The 23,325-nt window shown below is 32.7% G+C and overlaps 1 protein-coding gene across 1 annotated transcript; it reads right to left on the bottom strand.

The window, feature by feature from the left end:
- Nucleotides 1-1,739: 1,739 nt before the first annotated feature.
- On the bottom strand, nt 1,740-12,273 carry LOC126965502 (cytochrome P450 4C1-like). The gene is made up of 4 exons (XM_050809135.1): nt 12,139-12,273; nt 11,285-11,453; nt 9,858-10,038; nt 1,740-1,749 (listed from the first exon to the last, which is right to left on the bottom strand). Exons 1-4 carry the CDS (start codon nt 12,271-12,273, stop codon nt 1,740-1,742), a joined length of 495 nt encoding a protein of 164 aa, XP_050665092.1.
- Between the last annotated feature and the right edge of the window lie 11,052 nt (nt 12,274-23,325).

Genomic DNA, 23,325 nt, shown 5'->3' with positions numbered 1-23,325 from the left:
TATCTGATAACGATGAGTGGCAGTTGTCATTTCGCGAGTGCATGATTGACGCGTCAACAGGCGCGGGCGGCGCAGGGAGAGGGTGCCGGCCGGCGGCCGCGGGTGCACTGCTGTTATAGTCGACATGTAACAAAGCATGGTGCGTTTGTCCGCAAGTGTAACATCGAAACTCGCTCCGGCACTCATCAGCTGTATGATTTAGTTTTAAACAATTATGACAAATCCCTAAAGTATTAGCACGGCTAATACGCTGTGTTGGTGTCAGTTTACGAAACTTTGTACACCTAAAAATCATATGATTTTCGTTACAGTGAAGACGTGCATAATTATTCAATTTGTTTTTGTTGTTCGTTGTTTGAGTATAATTTTTACGTGAAGTTAAGTTTTTATTATTATTAGTGTTTAAATTCAAATGTTGTTTGTTACGTTGTGGGCCGTTATTTTGTATAATTATATTTGAAGTATACGTTTGTGAATGTTCCAATACTTTAACATGATTTTGCACAAAGGATATTAAGTTTTCATAACAAGGAATTGTTGTTTGATCAATGCTTTGCTCAAATAATTTGCGAGTATTTTGATCAAGTGATTTTAACGCAATATGGCAGATGACGTAACTATGAAGGTTAGGTATATTAAGTGAACAAATTGCCTTGTAGGAATTTTCAAAGATTTCAATAAAATTATTTAGACTTAAAGGAGATTCTTTTAAAATGGGTGGAAAAGTTAACATTTTATCAAGGTATTTACTAGCCAGCATACGTTGATCTTGGTACTTATCAAGTAGGGCTTTCCATACCACATCATAGTTCGATGATGTAATCGGTACACTTTTAATAACACTGAGGGCAGAACCCTTAACACATGACAACAAATAGTGAAACTTTTAAAATAGTGAATGTTTGATATGCCTTTTTGGTTATGAACTAAGGAGCAAAATGTCTCATAAAAGGTTGTGAAGTTTTCTATGTTTACGTCAAAGGAGATTAACTCAAGTTTAGGTAACCTAGGACGACTATTTATTTCGGTTTTAGATGAATTATCTGACGAGTTATTTTCTGTTTTTAAGTCAAGGTTTTTAACACAACTTTTGATTTGGAAGAATAAATCATCAAAACTATCTAATTCACTAGAATTAAACTGTATTTTAGGATTTAACAAAACTTCTAGTTCAAATATATTAATTGTAACCTTTTCATATTTCTCGCGAATAGAATTAATTTCAGAGGCACGAAGTAAAAACATGTCGATGTCTACAGATTCAGGATTCGAACATATTTTCAAAGAAGTATCGTATAGTTTTTGAACCTGAGAGAATAGTCTTTGCTTAACTGCATTATGAGTACAAACTCTGTGACGAATATCTTGTTTGTCTCCTTCGACTTCAACTTTCCTGCGGGTCGCCATTTTAAGCGACGCAGTTACAATATTACGTAGGTACCAAGTTAATATTATTTAGTATAAGTATTAATTATTAAGGATTTTACTAAGTATTAATGTTACAAATAAGTAAGTTTATCAACGAAATGAATTACGTATGTGTAGGTAGACTAAAGTATCTACTTGTAACAAAAGAATTAAGATTTATCTGTAACTAGACCGATTAAATAGTAATATTAAAGTTAAATCAAAGTATTCGAAGGACCTATAAGAATGAAATGACCAAAATCCGACTACGTAGGCCAATATCCGGCTCCGAAGGCCAATGTTCGGGCTCAGGAATAATATCTGGGACTGTATTAAGGTTTCCTATAATCGCCGGTTTTGGCTCTTTAAATAAATGAATTTAAGTAGGCACTTGCAATCAACCAAGAATCATGAGGAAAGAAGTAAATGCAATCCACTAACCTTTGAACACTCCCACGTCACTCAGGTGGCGGCGGCGCAGCAGCTCCAACGGTCCTGACTCTGGTGTTCCAGGTGAACGTCACTGGCGATCGCAAGCTTACAAAGTTTTATATGTAGACACTAGTATTGAACGTTAACACTAGACTTGATGATCACTGGTTACTCAGGGTAAACACGGTTTACATATGTAGTGCTATCGACCACGCCCGAGCAAAGATCAATTGTCTCTGTCCGCTTGTCAACCCAAGCGCGCCTTGTGTCATCGGATATTGGAGCACGTACAACTACCCTCATGATTCCTAATAAAAATCAGCAAGTACCGTACAACCTCAATACATTGCTTATTAAATAAGACACACTGAAATGTCCTTGGTATACGAGTAACTCGTATACCAATCAGTAGTATCCATTACTAGGATGCCGCAGTCGCTCGTCGTATCGCTTCGCTGCGGCGTATATTAGAGCGAAGCGAGGTAAACTAAGTTTGTGTACAAAAAATGGCAGTGTTACAATTAAAACTAATTGAGATTTGATCAATGGGCACAAGTTATAAATAAATATAAATAGCGCGTGCTAATTTAGAATAATTTGTAAATCATTTTGTTTTTAATTACATATAGTAATTGAATCAAGTCAAAATTTAAATTCTGTCGACAATAACCTAGAAAATATCGAAAGCTTTCTATGAGTTCAAAAATTTTTAAAATGGTCCAGAAATGGCCGAGAAACAATTTAACACAGAAATCAATTGGGAGTCACCCGGTGGGAGCCACCAATTATTTACTGAATATAAGAAACTCTGACCTTTTTGACCATGTTTACGAGGGCGGCACTGAAAATTTCGGGAATCAAGGACAACAAGTGACACAACATTACTATTTAAAAATGTATTTATTGCTTTTTGAAGTATTCTCCGCGAAATTTGACACATTTTTCCATACAATGGAAGCAATCATTGAAGCAACCGTTCCATTCGGAAGTTGGGGTCTACAAAATGGGCGTTTTGTAGGCGTCCACAGCTTCTTCAGGTGATGAAAATCTCTGACAACGCAATTTATTCTTTATTTTAGGGAAAATATAGAAATCATTAGGGCTTAGGTCGGGGCTGTACGGCCGATGGTCTAATTATTCTATGTTTTCTTGCTCTAAAAACTCTTTTGTTCTGTGCGCGGTGTGAGAGCTCGCATTGTCGTGATGGAGGATGATGCGGCGATTGCAGTTCTCTTTACGGAGTTCAGAAACGCGCTGTGGCAAACAAATGCTAGCATACCATTCTGCATTAACCGTTCTTTGTCCTTCAAGAGGAATAGTCGCAACATGGCCGGTTTTGGAGACAAACGTGGCCACCATTTTTTTTGCAACACTCCATGAACGAATAATTTTTGTTGGCTTTAACTCATTTTCGAACACCCAAACTCATGACTAGTTTTTTTTGTTTCGGGTTCGTACGCGTATATCCAGGATTCGTCACCTAATACGATGTTGTATACAGCATTTGAGGATCCTGCGTGGAATCTTTCGAGAGTTCTGACGTACCAAGTAACGCGAGCCGCTTTTTGCTCTTCACAGAGCAATCCATCGGGAAAACAACTTTGTTACACCTAATTGTTCATGCAAGATTTGCAAATGTATTTGATTCATGCCAATGTCTAAAGTTGCCTGAATTTCGCGGTATGTCACATGTCTTTCTTCCTCAATCAGCTTACGCACAGCATCAACGTTTTCTTTGGTGACTGCAGTTTTTGGACGACCTTGACGGGGATCATCACTGAGCTTGACACGTCCACGTTGAAATTCAGAAAACCAGCGATAAATTGTGGTTTTGGATGGGGCTTCATCACCAAATGCAGATCTCATCCGGTCGATACACTGTTTTTGTGTTAAACCACTTCGAAAGTCATAATAAATCATCGCTCTACAATTTTCTCGAGTCAATTCCATTTTCTCAACGACTAAACAAGTTTGACAAGACCTTGAGACAAGACCGAGAATCTTTTTTTAAATAAATAAATGGTATTCGATTTTTAAAACCAAGGAGTTTTCAATTAAAAGGATTTTGATATGACAGGAACAGTTGAAATATTCCATTCCCGATACTTTTAGTGCAGCCTATGTACATTGGGAGTTTTTCAAGTAAACTAAATAAAATAATTGCTCATGTTTCAAGAGTACTTGCTAGCTGTTATTAGTTGCTATGGTTGATCGAAGCTTTTATCCACCGAGAGGTATTTTTTGAGCCGACCGGCTATCGAGTGTTTTGCTGATTGAAGCTTTATAAGACTGGCCGTTTTACCTGACCTCGTCTTTCACTAGACTGTTAGTAGTCGTCAATCTCATCATTTTTTATGAGTCAACTACAGTTCGATCATCAATAATAATAAAAACACAAATAAACTTTATTGGCAACATATTTATACTACTAAATATAGGTTATAATTTACAATATAAAAAGGAACCTTTAACAAAAAATAACTTCAACATAATATGTAAACTGAAACTATTTAATATATATATACTAGCTGACCCGACAGACGTTGTTCTTCCGTAAAAAATGCTCCCAGTTGTTGTTATAATGAAATTGTTTCACAGCAGAACTGTCAAACCGTGCGTAATAAATTCTCTCACAGAAAATATCTCCATGCAAAACAAATTTTGGAAATAAAAATAATTATGGGTCCCAAATCGAAATAAAAACTATCCTATCTCTCAAGTTGGACTAAACTGCACTCCATGAAGTAATCCCCATTAAAATCTGTTCATTAGTTTAGGAGTCCATGGCGGACAAACAACGTGTCACGTAATTTATATATATTAAGAAGATGTAAATTAAAGGACAATGACCAAAAGTGGTACCAAAAAATCTCATACATCAAGACCAAAGTTGCACCTATAGCAATTTATTTTCATAATTTTTGAACGATAGTTCGCATCATGGATTTGATGTTTGAACAGGAAATTTTAATTTAAAGTATAAAAATATGCATATTAATTATCTCTCTTTATATGACGTTCACACATCCGGTCAAAGTGATGAAGAATGCAATAGTAACTTTCTTTGATTAATCGACTAACCAGTCATTCCAATCGTTTCAAGAAACAAGACTCTACCCCATCTATATTCAAAACTCTATAGATCTAATAGATCCAGATAAGTTTATCATCACCGTGTAAACTAAAACTTTATTTGATAGAGAAAGCTGGGATTGGCGTCTGATCTCCAGCTTAAGTTTCTAAAATCTATATTTGCTTCTTTCCTTTTGAGTTTGATTTGTTGAGCAAGTCAGCATTTGATCTGTTTATTTGTTAACGAGGCAGTCAAGGACTTTGATTGGTTATTCTTCATATTTAAATTGAAAACTCATTCCACAAGATTTCCACTAACGTAACATAAACTTTGAACTGAAAATTCTTGTGGGATTTAAGGGAACAAAATGCGAATTTCTGATAAGCCACGAACAGTGTGTTACTCCTCACCGAATGTCGTGTTCGAGTCGTGTCGTGTGATGTAAAGAAACGTTCATTTATCCTATTTCAGCTTTCACGGCGTTGGTTTATTGAATGAGAAGAATCATTTGATAGTATTTCTTTTTCCTTTTACGCTTTGGTATTTTTAACAAATATACTTTATAGTTTGTTTATCTTATTTTGTTAGCATTTCTGAAGAACCATTTCCCTAGAACACTATTTGGTCATAATATAACAATGAAATCTAGTTATTTACCAAGTTTATTCAATTGTAAATGAAGAATCTTGTTTTCTAAGAAATAAAAGCATACAAAGCTACACTTTAAATCTTTGATGTGTGGAACATAATATTTATAATAATTTTTAGTCTCTGTATGTGAATAGATTATTCATTTGTACACACAATATTTAAAAGCGATCTACTGTCTCCTATAATTTTCATGTCATATCTAAGTAAGACTTCTAAGTAGGAACAACATGTGACAATGTGGACATATTGTATTAATAATTTCTACCCGTGACTTCGTGAGCGTACAGTAGTTACTTTGGGCAGCAATTTTTATCTAAATATATATAAAAATGAATTGCTGTTCGTTAGTCTCGCTAAAACTCGAGAACGGCTGGACCGACAAATTCATATAAAAACATTATTTTATTTATTACTAGATATAATAAATAAAATAATGTTTTTATATGAATTTGCCAATAATATATCATAACATCAAAAATTACTTCGTAAAATATGCACCCTGCTGTCGTAATGAAATTGTTTCACAGCAGAACTGTCAAACCGTGCGTCAATAAAATCTCTCATAGAAATTATATATGGACACATCAAAGGAGAAACAAATTTGTTGTTTTTATTTATTATTTAGCAGCATTTTCCTATTTATTCACCTTTTAAACCTTCTCTGGAATTCCACAAATAATTCAACACCTAAATTTGCCAAATCGGTCCAGCCGTTCTCGAGTTTTAGCGAGACTAACGAACAGCAATTCATTTATATATATATAGATATACAGAACAACGTTTGTCGGGTCAGATAGTTTTTTAATATATTCACTTTAGAAACAATACGCAACAAACAGCTGTGGTAAATACATTTTAAAAAGCTACGAACTATAAAACTTTCATTCCCCTTTTTCATCCCCACACAAGTCTTAATTAAAAAACGCAAAATATTTATTTATTTCTTATCAAGTTGCTTAGTATAAATTTCCATTATCTTCAATAATCACGAACTTTTATAAAAATTTCCACCCCCTAATAATATAAATTGTTTCGGTCGTCCAGAAAACCATATGGTTGGTATGACATCACTACATATTATTAAAAAAAAATGGGAAGAACACATATTGAATATCACAAAAAGAGCAAACTTCTTATTTAAATACATCATAAGAAAAGCATTTCATAGCATCGTAAGGATCTGTTTTTAAGGATATACAAATCATATTATGTTCGCCCATTACTGGAAGTATGGGTTACAAATATATTTGAATATATTTTTCCTTACTTTCAAAAAGACATCAACCTTCTGGAAAAAGTGCAAAGAAGAGATGTGCAAAGTGATGCAACAAAAATACTCAAGCGAACAATAATAAATGCCTTAGGAGTAAGTAAAAAAAAGAAAATTAATAAGTAAAAACACAATAGTTATTGAGTACATATAGTACAATAAAGTAGATGTATCAATCCACACATACCGTAAACACAATAAAGGCATTTTGCGAGTATTTTATTAGCAATTATATAAAAAATGAAAAATAAGTTTAAATTAAAAAAACATGAAGCATACTTCCCGGTGACAGGATCATCCAGTCACCACAAGTAGAGCACATTGACCAGCCATCGCCTCCCTCGATCATATTTTAGGGAAGGGAACGACCCGCCCCACGTCATCACCGCAAGCAGTGCACTAAGCGAGCATGACGATGCCTGTCACGAGAACTCTACCAAATTACAAAAAAGAATGTTCACCTATCATATATTATTTAGTATTCACTAAATGCCATTACTTACAATTCGACCATTTTGTTTAAATAAATATAATGTATCACATAATTATTATTTATGTTATTTTTATTAAGATTAATTAAATGCTCAAGCCCTTTAGGCTGTCTTATCATTTGAATTATCTAACTATAATTATTACATTTATCAATCTGAGACAACAGTAGCTTAATCCGAAGGGTTATTTATATCCAGATATTCTGATATATTAGAGTACCTTTTTGTATACAACTTTTTCTTCAGAACTGATTTATATTCGTTTAAAGGTTCGGTTCTATATGTCAACAAGGACCTTATTGGAAAGACGTATACAAAGACCGTTTAATGAATTTGTGACTTTATGAAGTCGACTTACATGACCAGCAAGCTTATCCCTATTTCTAATATTTACATTATGAGTGTCACTATTTTTTTGAAACGGGTTTAATTTTTTTTTTAAATGAGCAAGGTTTTCTTATATGTATTGTGATTTCAAAGTCAAAACATTTATTTCCTTATACTTATTTCTTAATCTCTTGGTCTTAATTTATTATCATCAGTCGGAAGACGTCCACTGCTGGACGAAGACCTCCTCCAAGTATTTCCGCAGCTGCGGGCCGCGCAGGACTGATCGTAGTGATCATCCAACGTATTCCAGCGATTTTGACCAGATCGTAGGTCCATCTTGTGGGGGAACACTGCGTCTTCTGGTACGTGGTCGCCACTTTACTGCTCCAACGGCCATCTGTCCGTCTAACTTTGTGCCCTGCCCGCTATGTCGGTGTCTTTTGTTCTCCTACGGATCTCCTCATTTTTGATTCGATCTCGTAGCGAAACTCCGAGCATAGCCCTCTGCATTGCCTTCTGAGCGACCATAAGCTATCTCATCAGGCCCATAGTTAGCGACCACGTCTGCGTACCGTAAGTCATCACTGGCAAAACACACAGGTTGAAAAGCTTCGTTTTCAGACACTGTCTTAATTTATAGATGGCACGAATAGCTCGTTTTTGCAGTGTCTAAATAGTGTTAACATCGGCAGCTAGTCTCCAAAGTAAAATGTCATATATTATGTCATCAGACTGTGAAAATAACTGAAATAGATTAGCCTCGCGGTATTTTCAACCGTTTTTTAGGTTGAGACTACATTATCCCTGAATTCTTACGTTTTTTTTTCTATTGACAGAACATAGTCTGTCGGGCAGCTAGTTTTAAACATGATGCCTGAACCACACAAAAAAGGAAAGAATGACTGTGATACCCTGGAATCTTAATAGGTACTAATATCCCATAAATTCAAGGAAGATCGTAGATGCAAAGTTCATTTAACGAATATGCTGCAAACTACGGCACGTTCCAAACATACACGTGGAGTTCAAAACTTTCCTAACAATCTGATTTGCGAAGCCACTTAAGAATGGATAGTCTACATGAGTTAAACGTTAATATCATGTAGCAACTAACACTAAGTTATGATAATAGTATTGGGCCATCGCCTTTGATTTTGACGAAAAGCCGACAACACAAGGCGTATAAGTATTTATTTATAATTTACTAAAAAAACATATTATTTACTTATTTATTGAAGTTCGAATACAAAATGGCATTTCGCAGATGCAAATTAAAATAAAATTTTAGAATGTTTTATATGATTTACTGGATATTAAATTTATGTTTATGACCTTAATTATTAAAAAAAGAAGTTAGGCCACACCACTGAAGTAAAAGAGAGTTTTAATTTATAAATTGTTCAAGAAAAATAACTAATTGCTTAGATTTCGAATAGTGACATCTCAAGTCAATTTCCTAATATTATGCAATCATGGCTATCAACTGTAAAGTAGATCCTGTAGATAGACTGTAAGTAGTGCCAAAACCTGATAGTTGAACAAACTATACCGAGATTTACGATCACAGTGATACACGATTACAGTAGGAAAGAGCGGTTCGAGTCCCGCGTTTACGAAAAATCCTTTAAAATGTGTGTTTTTAACAAGTTTTTTAAAGTATTTATCGACTTGGCTTCTTTTATATCTTTAGACAATTTATTATAAAATCTGCGCACCTTCAAACGTAATATTTCTTCTTCCATAGTTTGTTCTTGTCTGTGTCCTTAGTCAAATATTATGTTTTGCTTGACGAGTCGTAATTTGTACGTTTATCTTTTTTGTGAATGTTATTTGAGTATTTATATCTTTAGTTAAAAATTTTCGTATTACAAAGTAATTCAAAATAATTAAATTCGTAAATGTAGTTCGTAATATAAACGTTGGGGGTCCGACACATGGGCCCCGTTTTCAAAACGTAAATGTATTTTCTTGCTCTCCAAAAAAAAAACCTACGTAATTTGAGGAATTTCCTTACTCATAGTTTCAATTGACAGATTCAATTAAAACATCTTATTTTATAACCAATCTGGTCAATATGCCCGGTGCAGTCTGCAGTTCTGAGGAACCAAACATAAAAAATACACATCTAGCAATGTCTTCCCCTTTTGTTACGGTCTTAGTCAAATAGCACTAAATGTGACAAGAAATGACAGTTAGGAAATACAAAGAGTATAACTTGACTATACAGTTTCTCGGACCAGCACTGAACGGTATGTACTTGTAGTTCATCTTCTCTCCGCTCAGAAATCGCTCAGGTCTAAACTGCTCGAGCTCAGGGAACCCGCGGCGATGCAGAACGTAGATATGGATTAAAACTTCTGTACTCTTCGGAACGCGCAAGTCATCTATAAATATTCGAGATTCCAAATTACAAAGAGTTTATGGTTGATACTCTTATCGAGAAATCAGCTATTGAAACTGAAACTTCCTTTGGGACAGTCTCAATTGGATTTTATGAAGTGAAAACGTGCAACGAAAAAAAGACACCCAAATATGTTTTTACAGTATTTAGGCACTGAGAGGATGAGATAAATTGCATATCTTTATAATTATAAAGTCAGTAAATATCTGCGAGAGGAAAATGTTAAAATCTTTTGTATATAATTTTGAAATGGAAAATTTAGGCACGATCTGTACATTAGTTTGTGGATATTTTATGCGACTGACATGAGATCGCCAAGCTCGACTATGTTACGCTCGTTCAGAGAGAGCTTGATGAGCAATATTATTAACCTCGCCGTTATGAAGGTTTCACATTGTCATGTGGTCTTGAGCACACATCATTCATATTATGTTTTGCCAATAAAAAGGAAAGAAAGTAGCAGTAGCAAAAACTGAGATAAAGGGAGATCTATCAATTGATAGTAACACATTACAACAAGTAGATTCATCTAAATATCTAGAAAGTATCATTACATCAGATTACAGAATAGATAACGCAATTTTATGAGTAAAATCACAAGTAAAATACATACATTAAAACGTAAAGAAACACCAAGAAAAAGTCATAAAAACACATGTGTATAGACTATTTTTATGAGCTACAGAGTATAGCTCTGAATGGAAGGGAAACCTGGACGAGGGTCCAGGAGTAACTTAATGAGGACTAAGAAAGAGATATGCTACCTTTGGAATGTGGTGCAGAATACGCATGGAAACAGTAAGTTGGACTGAAATGGTGACAAACAAAGAGATATTGCAAGGAAGCCTGATTAACACAATAGAAAAATGTAGAGAAAAGAGTATATAGTACATGGGCATAGGACATGGCAGATTTATAAAAAATATCATAGAAGGAAAGGTAAAAGAAAAGTGAGACAGAGAAAGGATAAGTTATGGATAAAATCTCAATTCAAGTACAATATAAATTTCATAGCGTAAAAGGAAGTAGAAGAGGCGACACTGTACGGAAAAGGATGGGGGCAGTTATAAAATAAAAGCACCAAAAAAAATCTAAAGTACCCTTCATGAGTCCATTGTAATTATTTTATTACATTTAAAAAAAAAAATTTTATCTTGTAACAATGGTTTCATCTTAAAAAAAATAAAAGTTACGTTTTATACTGAGCAATGAAAAAGTGGAGCTATTACCTAACATAAAATCTTCTTCAATAGTCCTTCCAATGAAAGGCACGCTGGGGTACAGCCGCAGCACTTCCTTTATCACAGCGTCAAGATACTTCATCCCAGCCAGATCTGTTAGATTCGCTGTTCGCATGGAATCTCCAAATATAGTCTTGCATTCATCGTATATTGCATCCTGTAAAGTCATAAAATGAACATAAGTTGGCTATATAAAAAAAATAGGTAATTTATGTTTTCTCATCAAGACCTTTCCTTTATACTGCGGTTGTTGAGGATTAATGTTTTCAATTTAACCAATAAATATAATAGTGAAACAATCGAGCGATCAAATCTCTTGGGAATAATAGCCGGTCTTTTACATGGGTAAAGGTTCGAACTTTTGAAAGTTCTCATGTCGTAGCTATACGCAGCACTTTATTCCACAGTTCCAATAGAGGCACATTGAAGAAAGTTTTTAGAAATCGAACTATGGATGAACCGTGCTTATCGTATAGACTATAGAAAGAGAAAATGAAGCGGCTTATTTCTACGTTCCAATCCTCTTTCAGAGATAGCAGATTGATATTTTAATTGAAATACTTTTTAAATAATCGAACTATGGAACGTTTTTCGTTTTTGTCAATCACTGGATGACATAGATCCTTATTTTTAGCTTGTAATTTGTATAAATGTAACAGATTAGCGTTTACTCCTTTTATATGAATTTGAAAATGAGGATTGCCATTTTAAACTTTTGACTCTGGTTTATAATGATTTTTTTTTTTTTGCAATTCCAATACATTAAGGTTTGATTGAACGTGGTTTTTTGATGTTAGAACTGATTTCCTATTAACAAAAATTTTATTAAAAAATATACTTGCCTGTACTTGTTCATGATCAGCTAACAGTAACAAGCCAAAAGTTAAAGCAGTTGCTGTGGTGTCATGGCCCTGTAAGAATATTATAGTTTTGAAGTTGGTAGCGCAATAGGCTAATAATAGGCTTTCTTCGCTCATCGCACCACAATGTATGTGTATGTTTTAGATCCAATTACCCGCCGCGATGGCAAACGCCCTGGTGGAATGACGCTGGTGGCTTGGGCACGGGGAAGGGAGTTGGTGTGGGGCGTCGATACTCTGGCTCCTTCTCATGTCCAAGTTACGTCAGTTGGTGCTGGGACTTTTACTCCGACTGCCGGAAACGGCAAGCGTCGCAAATATGTCGGACTCATACATCATCGGAGTCATATACATATTCTATTTGGGACACTTATATAATTTCAAATAGTTTATTGAATCTATATTTCCATAGTGTATATCAATAGCGTGCTATATATCAATTAGACTAACATAGCTGACATCGTTAAACAAATAACACTATGATAAATATTGGTTTAACATAATGTAGTTTGTTTACCATTGTAATAGTACCTGTACTAATTAACAATCCAGTCTCCAGCCACGGCTTCATGAACTCGTAGGATTAGCTCTTTGTTAGATTTTTAGAATGTTTCAATACAACCGGAAACCAGAGATACCTACTTTTTTAGTTTAAAAGTTTTTAAACTTTAGATACGGTTCATTTGAAATAATTTTAGTTTTAAAATAGAAAACTACACTATAATAGACTTTAAAACAGATGAATGTCCTCAATTCGATTTTGTTTTTATTTTATGTTTCTTACCGTGTGTGAAGAATTAAACATTTAAGGCACATTGTGACAGATGATATGCCTGACATCAGAGACAGAGAGGTAGCGTAGGGCGTTGACGGTCTGATGTAACATGCTAGCCCGCAAGTTTGCACGTGTAATAGTGTGGTCAAACGTTTTACACGTGAAGCCTGTGGGTGACGTTTACGCAGAGGGCCTATGACGACCTACGTGTGCAGTATAATAATGGTTTCATAGTACTGGCGGGGCTACGGGCTGTTGCAGTACGTCACAGATGTTTCCGGAGGCTCACATCGATGATTTTTACGTCATTTTGAGGAAAAGTACTAAATCTGTTATGTGCAGAGTACGCGAGAGCTACAACGGTATTCTGAGATGGATCAGATGAGGTCACACACACGAGATGAGGTGACACGTATTTAATGCTTGGGAGAGCAGATAAAGCTTTAGTAAGATTCTGTGATCTTTCGAAAGCATTTGATTGCGTAAAGCATTCTACCCGTAAGCTCAATTATTATGGAATAAGAAGCAAATCACTTGATCGTATTACTTCATACTTAGCTAATAGAACACAGAAAGTAGTAATTAATAATGAACATTCATCAGGAGCTGTAATGCAGATGGGCGTGCCTCAGGGTTCAATTCTAGGACCTTTCTTATTCCTTGTCTATATAATGGTTTGCCATTTTTGGTTTCGAAATAATGTGAAATTGTTATTTTCACAGGCAACACATTATTGGTTTATTATATTGATAGGCATTCACAGAATTTCGATAAAATAAACCTGTCCTTGGAAAACATATCTTCGGTTCAGTGTGAATAATTTGTCACTTAACGCGAGCAAAATAAAATGTACTGAAATCTCCTGAAAAATTATCAAGAAAAATATGTAGTAAATGGAGAACCCTTAAAACTTGTAGTTTCTACTTCGTTTCTTGGAATAGTATTAGATGAAAAGCTACAATGGGGCGCTCATATTGAGGCAATCTCAAATAAACTGCTACTCTTGCTATCAGATGAATTAAAAATCTTACTGATATTAACACAGTGAGATAGATTTATTTCAGTTATTTCCATAGCATTATGTCATATGGAATTTTGCTATGGGAAAATCATGATATCGAGACAATATTTATTTTGCAAAAAAGGACGATCGGGGCCATCTATGATCTACTATACTATATCTAAGATTACATAAACAGTCTCATTAATTCAATGAATAAACGTTGCCAACAAAGTTCTGAATAGCAGAGGAGGCCATACTTTGTATTAAATTATGCTATTCTTTCACAATAAATTCATTTTCTTTAGAAATATCATTTTGTTAAAAAAATGTTTAGTTGCTTATGTACCTTAGTTTCTGCAGTATATTGTAATATTGTTAATTTTATTATTAAAAGAACTTAGAAAGACAACAGCTGTTATTTTTACATCATAGGACCCTAAAAATATTATTTTAAAAATAAATACAACGTTATAATGCGAAAAACCATCCTAAAATTTAAATTAGCACTTGTTTCTTAGACTTTTTGGATGTGTGTAATATATGTATATTTTATAATATAAATAATGAATACATTCAAAATAAAGATATACATCAATACAAGAAAAAAAAATCGATATTCCAAAAGCTAGACTCATTAAAATACAAAATTCGTTTGTTTGTCTCAGTGTGTTCTTTAATAAAATTCCAAATAATATCACATGTCTAACGTCTTCTAAATTCAAAAAAGTTATAAACAATAGCCTTATTCAAAAGGCCTACTATACGACTAAAGAATATACAAAGGATAAAGAAGTATGGAAACTAGATGCCTATGCTCCTCCTAATATTTCTTCAAATTAAGATTGTATAATCGAATGTAACATGAATATAATCTTAATATATATAAATTACATGACACGTTTTTTGTCCGCGATGGACTCCTACACTAGTGAACGGATTTAAATGGGGATTACTTCGTGGAGTGCAACTTAGTCCAACTTGAGAGATAGGATAGTTTTTATTTCGATTTGGGACCCATAATTATTTTTATTTCCAATGTTTGTTTTATATGGACATATTTTCTATGAGAGAATTTAGTGACGCACGGTTTGACAGTTCCGCTGTGAAACAATTTCATCAACAAGAAGCATATTTAACGTTTACATATTTTTAGGGAGAAATAATTCTTGATGTTTTGAAATCTTATTATTAAATTCCTATAAAACGTCTGTCGAGGCAGCTAGTATTAAATATTTTTATTTTATATAGAATCCGCTGTGATTGCATTATATAGAATCATTTGTGCTTTGTGAGCATTAAAACTGTTATTTTTAGTTATCATGCGGGTGTGGTATGATATGGTTCGTCATGCTCACTGAATGGCATTGCTTGCGGTGGCATCGTGTGCCGGGTCGTCTTCTTCCCTCAAATATGTGCGAAGGGAACGATTGCTGGTCCATGCGTCAACTCGTGAATGGGTGCTGCTTGTGGTGCCAGGTCCACCTGTTAAAGTTAATAAATCATTGTATTTGTTGGATGCAATTACTAGCGACCATCATGTTCACGAAGCATCCTTACACAAACAATGAGTTCAAGGTCTAAAGGTTGATGTATCAAATATAGCACGACAATTTATATTTATAAAGTTAATTATTTACTACTTTTTATGATATAATTTATATTATACACGACTCATATATTGGTGCAGCACTTTACAAACGAATTTGTTATGTACATTACAGCCATTGTAAAATACTCTATTTGATTGAAAAGCGTGTCCGTTGAGTTTCTTATATGTTCTTCTCGCTAGCTCAGCTTTTTACGAACATATGGTAAATTCAGTAATTAAACAAGAAATATTTGTTGTGATGATTTAACAGCGCTAATTTAAGACTAACCCCCCTAATTAATATTAGTCTGCTAACTTAAAGCATTGCTAATTCTCACTCTGTCCTCTTCTATTGACCTAAGTCAGAATGAGAAAAAATACTCCTAAGCGGCTGCTTAAAGTTAGTGGACCATTATGAATAAGGGGGTAATTGAAAACACCCTTTTACCTATTAGATAAACACAGTACATACACATGAACACCAAGGAAAGCAAAGGAAGGGAAGTGGCCAATGAATTCAAACCTATCATAATAATACTAGTGTGATGCTTTTCAGACAAATTTCGTTATCATCAAAAATGTATTGAAAGCTATTGAAACTTAATGTAGAAAAGAGACAATTTGTTCCCGCTTATTGAGTCGGCTTGGCTTTTACTAGATAATTTGTAGCTCGAAGGACTTATACACAAACTATAAAAATAGGCCTTCTCTTGTCTAGAAATGTAGTATTTCACTCACAGAGTATTTCGAGTCAGACAAGATGATGCGTGTTCAACTGTTCAATATTTGACTACGGCAGGTGTCGAGGTAATGAGTCATCTGCCCTACAGTCCTGACCTGGCGCCCTGCTACTTTTATTTTGTCTCAAGCATTAAAGATAAAATTCGAGGTATTCGCTTTACGAGCCCTGAAGCGGTGAAAGCGTACGAAAATGCCATAGAAGAGACCCCTAAGAAAGAATGGGCCCACTGCTTTTCTCAGTGATTTCATCGAATGCGTCGATGAGTAGAGGAACGGAGATTACTTGAAAAACAATAAAAGTATTGGCAACTTTCTACATTAAACCGTTTTTCATTTTCTAAACAATCTCATTGTTACCTATGTATCTAGAAAGAGGATTGGTTTTCTAAAGATTTTTAGATACAAGCTGTTATAATGTTTTTCTAAACAAAATACATTCGTATGGCTTAGAGAGGTATCTTTCCTCACGTTGCTTAATATTTTTTGTCGCAAAACAATGAAAGTTATCTCTATTTTTGTGTTGTATTATGCAAATTCTGTAATAGCAGGCGCGTCTTCGTGATTAGTTCGAAACGTGCATTTCTGTTCAATGTTACTTAGATTATCGTTATTGATTGGGTCTATTGTGTAATAGCACTAATTGCTCTCTAGTGTTTAGATGGAGATCGTACTGATAATATCATAAGTTCATATTGAATTAGAAATATTGAATGATGTCCGAAAGGAGAATGACCAGCTTTGTATGAAGCTTGGGCCACGTACAAATATTTCACTTGATAAATGTCAGCTTAAAATAAAGTTTGATAACCCTATTTTCACTCACAAAAATATTTTTCTGGTTAGAATTCCAGCGAGAATGTAAGATTAGGTTAGTTTGTTTAGAAGGTATCGCTCGTTTGCATGAACTTTACTGCCTATGGTTGGTACCTGCCTACGTTGAGTTATTCTGAATTATTAACCAATCATGATTTAATGAATGATGTAAAAGCCACGTATACCTTTAAATAGGTAACTAATCGCATAATAAAGTAAGTAGGTACAAAACTTCGTACTACGTAGTTTATTCATAGTAAATAACACTCACTGTAATAGTTTTAGCATATACGGGGGAATTATAATTAGAAGGTACATATCTTAACTCGACCTAAAAAAAACACAAAACAATGGCATGGGGTTGAAATAAAAATCAAATATCCTTTGCTTTTAACCGTCTTCAAAAAAGGAGGAGGTTCTCAATTCGTCGGTATGTTTTTATGCCTTACCTCAAAACTTTGGACTGGGTGAACCGATTTTGATAATTATGTTTTCATTGGAAAGGATATACTTTAAAGGAAGTTTGGTGAGAGTTTGGTTAGGTTCTGATTATAGGATCTATGACAAAGTAACGGAACTCTTCAATTCCTAGGAGCAAATTAACATACTAGGCCAAATCTTTTTTATACTATCCGGATATTTGGGTCACCTACCGTAACATCATTAATGTCAAGTAATATCATAGTATAATGTCGTACACAAATATGATTGTCAATGGAACTCCTTAATGACTTACAGTAAAGGTGCGATCTGTGGCAGAATTTCTGTCATCCGTAGGTACTTACGTTCATTGCTGCATTGCAAAATTTAAAAATAATATTTTAACAAAAAGACAACAGTAGTAGGGATTCGCCGGTTCTGGCTCACAGTAGTAGTGGGGATGAGCCGGTTCTGCCTCCCCGGTTCTGGCTCACTTGTTCGTGATGCCTACTAAAAAAAAAAAAAAAAGAAGTTTGGTGTCAAACTGGGGGTTTTGATGTATTTCCGAGCGATTGCGCTGATCCGTTTTTCGATATCTCTTATAGTTTCAAAGTTAGCTTTTTAAGTTAAACAGATCCATACTCATTACTAATCAGTGGTAATTAACCTAATGATTGGTGAGCGCCTCAATGTGAATTCTATGAATGTGATAGATGTAATTAGTAAATTACCTCTCACATTCGTTACTAAGATTAAAACGACAGTTTTGTGCTGTGTGTCTTATTTATGTTAAAAGATTATAAAAATAAAGTATATAATAAAACATCGTTGCAGATTGTATCATTTTCAAAATATTTGATGAAATCATTCAAAATCTTCTTATTAAACTCAAAGTATAGATACATTAAACAGTACTCGCTAAATATACTGCGTCAAATAAATTCTTTACTCTTGTAGTATTGTAGTTATACATTCTGCAATTGCCTTGTAAAAACCTCGGCTGGAATCCCTAAGCTGGACGATCATATGAATCGAAGTATTGTCCCATATCATGTTCATCAATGTGTATTGTAACAACCCAGTGAGAGCCTGGCTTATTTTCACTATCTATATCAAGTCAAGTGAAAAAAATCTTTATTCACTGTAAAACATTATAAGTTATTTAGTGCAAGTCAGGTTGAAGTACAAAAGTTACAATGGCATACAACAATATTCATTAACAAAATTTAGAAAATTAATTCCAACTATCTTTATCATTCAAATAATCTTTCACATTATAATAGGCCTTGGATGTTAATTTATTTTTTACGATACATTTAATTTTTTTAATAGGTAAGATTTTACTATCATTTGGGAGTTCATTATAAAATATAACACAATCCACATTAAAATATTAAGATATTTAATTTTACGGAGCCTAGTAGATGGAATTGCGAGTTTATGTGGAATTGCGAGTTTATGTTTGTCTCGAGTATTGACATTATGTACATCACTCTCTTTTTAAATTGGCTAATATGTTCATGAGCGTATAGGAGGTTCTCGTATATGTACTGGCAGTGTAATGTCATAATATTAATTTAACTAAACTTTTCTCTCAATGAACCCCTTGAACGCATTTTATATATTGCTGACAATATGACAGGGCGTAACAACGTATATCGACTATCGGTTTGCTGCGTAAATATTATTTTGAATACTGAGATCAATTTTCTTCAAATAATTCTGTATCTCGATTGTATTCAAATTAGTTTAGAATAAGCTCTTGTCAGTTGAGGGATTGAATATTTATGCGGTTCATGTATTTTATTCATGTATTTAAAAGTAATTGTGTTACAACTTACAATAAAACAAAACATCATTTTATGTACTTATATTAATTCAAAATTATAAGGCAATATAGTAGTAAGTTTAACCAAAAATAATACACAGCCTTACAAACGATCAAACATAAACATAACTGCGGTAATCTATGGAAATATTGTGATTTTTATCAATTTTATTGTATAAGAGCTTATTCAAAACGAACTTTGGTTTTTGAAATATGTAACTCGAGTTAAATGATATAGCTCTTTGTCATTATCTTGATGTAACAAATTTTGAGATAAATAAAATAAACTTTGGTTTCTGTGATTACTTCCTTTCGTGAATATATCAACAATCCGACAATCAGACTTCCTCATCAGGTCATCAATTATTATTAGGATTAGTTTAAGATTTCCGTCAAACATATTATAGAGATCAGGCAGTTATATCTTGAAAGTAATTAACATGGTTGAGATTTTATAAAGGTTGCTATATATCATCAAAGCATCAAGTGATTTAGATAAAATTTGTGTCACTGACATCATTCAAAAATTTTATAAAATTATTTGCGAAAACTGATTATCCACATCCACACACAATGCAACTTCTACTACAAAAAAGGTTTCAAATAATATAATGAGACGATTTATTGTTAAACAACCATTTATTGATTATATTTCAATATAATAATTTATAAGTAAACCAAAATACAGTACCTACATCGTAACTTACTCCACAAGTTATGTATCTAATCCTATTCTTTTAAAAAAAATTAATTCAACCTTAAAACTTATATAATATTTTTTTATTTTATGATGACTCCAAGCTAATGTATCAATATAATTTGCTTAGATATACCGTTTGGTATGACAAACTAGATTTATTTATTCGTTGAGTGAAAATATTATGCTTAATGACTTAAATCTATGCATTGAACAATATTCATTCTTATTTTCAAATAGGCATATCTTTTAATTTTCCATTTTCATATACTTACTTAGTTACACTTTTATTAAATTTGAATGTGAATTGTCCAACAACATCTAATGCATGCGTTTACATCTAAGTACTAGGAATTCATTAAATATGTTAACTTTGTTTTCATCTTTATAATTATGGTACCGCACTCTATTAATTGACTTTTGGATAGCAAACAATTTTTTCTGTAATCAGAGGTTTAGAAACGCAAATGTAAATCAAGTTTTATATCCGTGTAAAATTTTTATATATCAGTGTACAATAATTTTAATTTATTTCGAAACTTATTTAACTAGTGAAAGTCATTGCATTAGAGTTTTAGAAATATTCAATATATAAAATCCCAAATTAATAGGTTTATTGAAGAACAATTTAGTTTTTCGTAATTGAACTGCAACCAAATTCTCATTTTAAAATAGATAAACTATGGAATTCTATCTTGGCAATTAAATCTTGTACAATTTTACATTTACTCTTTTTTCAATCTTTTCCATTGTTCTTTATACACTGATTTATTCATTAATTTATAAAAATATTTTCGAAATCAGCTGTAGGTAGCTTGTTTATGCATGTTCCTATTTAAATCTATGTAATATTGTAACTATGAGCTTTGTTTGAATTTTAAATTTCTATCAATATTTTGTAATTTCTGTGTGTGCGCGTATGAAGGGCCCATATTGGCACACCTAAAGTTCTTTACCCGAAATTGTTCTTCCTAACTATTTGTAATCCGAATGATCATTCTTCCTAAAAATTTTCATCCTAAAGTTTTCATTCATACTATTTGTAGTGCTACCGGCGATGCTCATATCACTGATGTTTCCGAAAATTGTAATTAATAACATCATTAATGTAAATATATTTAAACTCCTACTGTTTTTTATCATAACGCTTTTATCCCTAAACATACTCACCATAATATTTTCACTCATACTCAGAATGAAACATTTACCAAGTGTAATAAAAAATATATGTGGGTAGAAGATTATATTTATAGTTTCAATGATTATTATTTTAGCTTGGTATACCTATAATCTTTTATCTTATTTAGATTTTGTTTTCTGAAATATTACTATAAATAATGGGTGTTGCCCGGCTCATATGTATTTATGTTCTAACTTAACCTAACCTACCTTTAGTTTCTAGAAAAGGTTAAAATGTTGATTCGATTAAATTTTTTTCATTCAGTTTAGACAAACTTGTCAAATATCTGAAGGAAGAACAATTTCAAACTTTAAGATAGTGTAAGATTAGAACTCAGAACCAGCTTTTTGTAATAGAATAATTTCATATTAAATTAAGAGTAAGTAAATCTTTTTCAGAAAACAGAATCTAAATTAACCTAACCTAGGTTAGCTTTAGTTTCTAGAAAAGGATTTGGTTCTGAAATATCTCTATCAAAAATGGTATCATATCAATTTGAGGAATCTCTTCGATTGCTCACAAATTTTTATGTTAATTTTATTCTGCACACTGATTTTTTTCAAGAAATAAAAATATTCCTAATGAATCTTAATTTCAAAAATGTAGTTGCACTATAATGTACGGTGAGGATTTTTTTTTCTTTTTTAAAATTACTTTTGATTAAAAATTAAAAAACTAAGTTTGCAAAATCTTTTCAGTATCATTGGAGTCAAAGTTTACGTATAACGACACTAGTATTTTTATGGAAATTAAAAAAATTGTGTGTAAGCATGGTTTTGATGAATGGTTAAATCATGACCGAATTGGATGGAGGAAAACTTCAAAAGCGTACCTATGTAACAAACGGATATAATAATAATAAAGATATCAAATCATTTTTGATAGAGTTCAAAAACATTTCTGGTGATTCTAATGTTTGTAATTGGTAAGATTTACTTACTCTTAATTTAATATGAAATTATTCTACTACAAAAAGCTGATTCATTAACTGTGACGTTTTTTAAAGTACTATATAATTGCATTACGTTATTTTTACAGATGTTACTTGTAAGATGATTTGAATAATATCTTTTCCGTTGTTCATGCATTAAATTCTATTGAAAAAGTAATTGATATTATTCCACAAACATAAGAAAAATACAAGTCATTCACAAAAACTATAAAATTAAATAATCGTAAAATTCAACTGACAATATGTTGATTCGATTAAATTTTTTTCATTCAGTTTAGACAAACTTGTCAAATATTTGAAGGAAGAACAATTTCAAACTTTAAGACTAAATTTTCCAAATAATAATGATTTTTTAGCTTTCTTTTTATTCATAATAATCAATATTATATACACAAATTTTGCCTAACTTTGTTTTCACATAACATGTAGGTATAACATATAAGAATAATAGTACCATGGTACAAGTAGTTAAATACATGTTTTCATATATACATTTCAATTAAATAAGTTTAATATTAGCGGCTATAGCTTTCAAATAATCAATATATTTTTAATTCTATCATTTTTGTCGATGTATTTTCTTTTCACTCTAGTATTAATAGTTATATTTCAGAAAACAGAATCTAGATCTTATAACCATATCCTTTTCTAGAAACTAAAGGTAGGTTAGGTTAAGTTAGAACATAAATACATATGAGCCGGGCAACACCCATTATTTATAGTAATATTTCAGAAAACAAAATCTAAATAAGATAAAAGATTATAGGTATACCAAGCTAAAATAATAATCATTGAAACTATAAATATAATCTTCTACCCACATATATTTTTTATTACACTTGGTAAATGTTTCATTCTGAGTATGAGTGAAAATATTATGGTGAGTATGTTTAGGGATAAAAGCGTTATGATAAAAAACAGTAGGAGTTTAAATATATTTACATTAATGATGTTATTAATTACAATTTTCGGAAACATCAGTGATATGAGCATCGCCGGTAGCACTACAAATAGTATGAATGAAAACTTTAGGATGAAAATTTTTAGGAAGAATGATCATTCGGATTACAAATAGTTAGGAAGAACAATTTCGGGTAAAGAACTTTAGGTGTGCCAATATGGGCCCTTCATACGCGCACACACAGAAATTACAAAATATTGATAGAAATTTA

Source organism: Leptidea sinapis, chromosome 7 (genome assembly GCF_905404315.1).
Source record: "Leptidea sinapis chromosome 7, ilLepSina1.1, whole genome shotgun sequence".
Lineage (NCBI taxonomy): Eukaryota > Metazoa > Arthropoda > Insecta > Lepidoptera > Pieridae > Leptidea > Leptidea sinapis.
The sequence above is the reverse complement of the archived record's forward strand: the minus strand, read 5'-3'. Positions and strand labels throughout refer to the sequence as shown.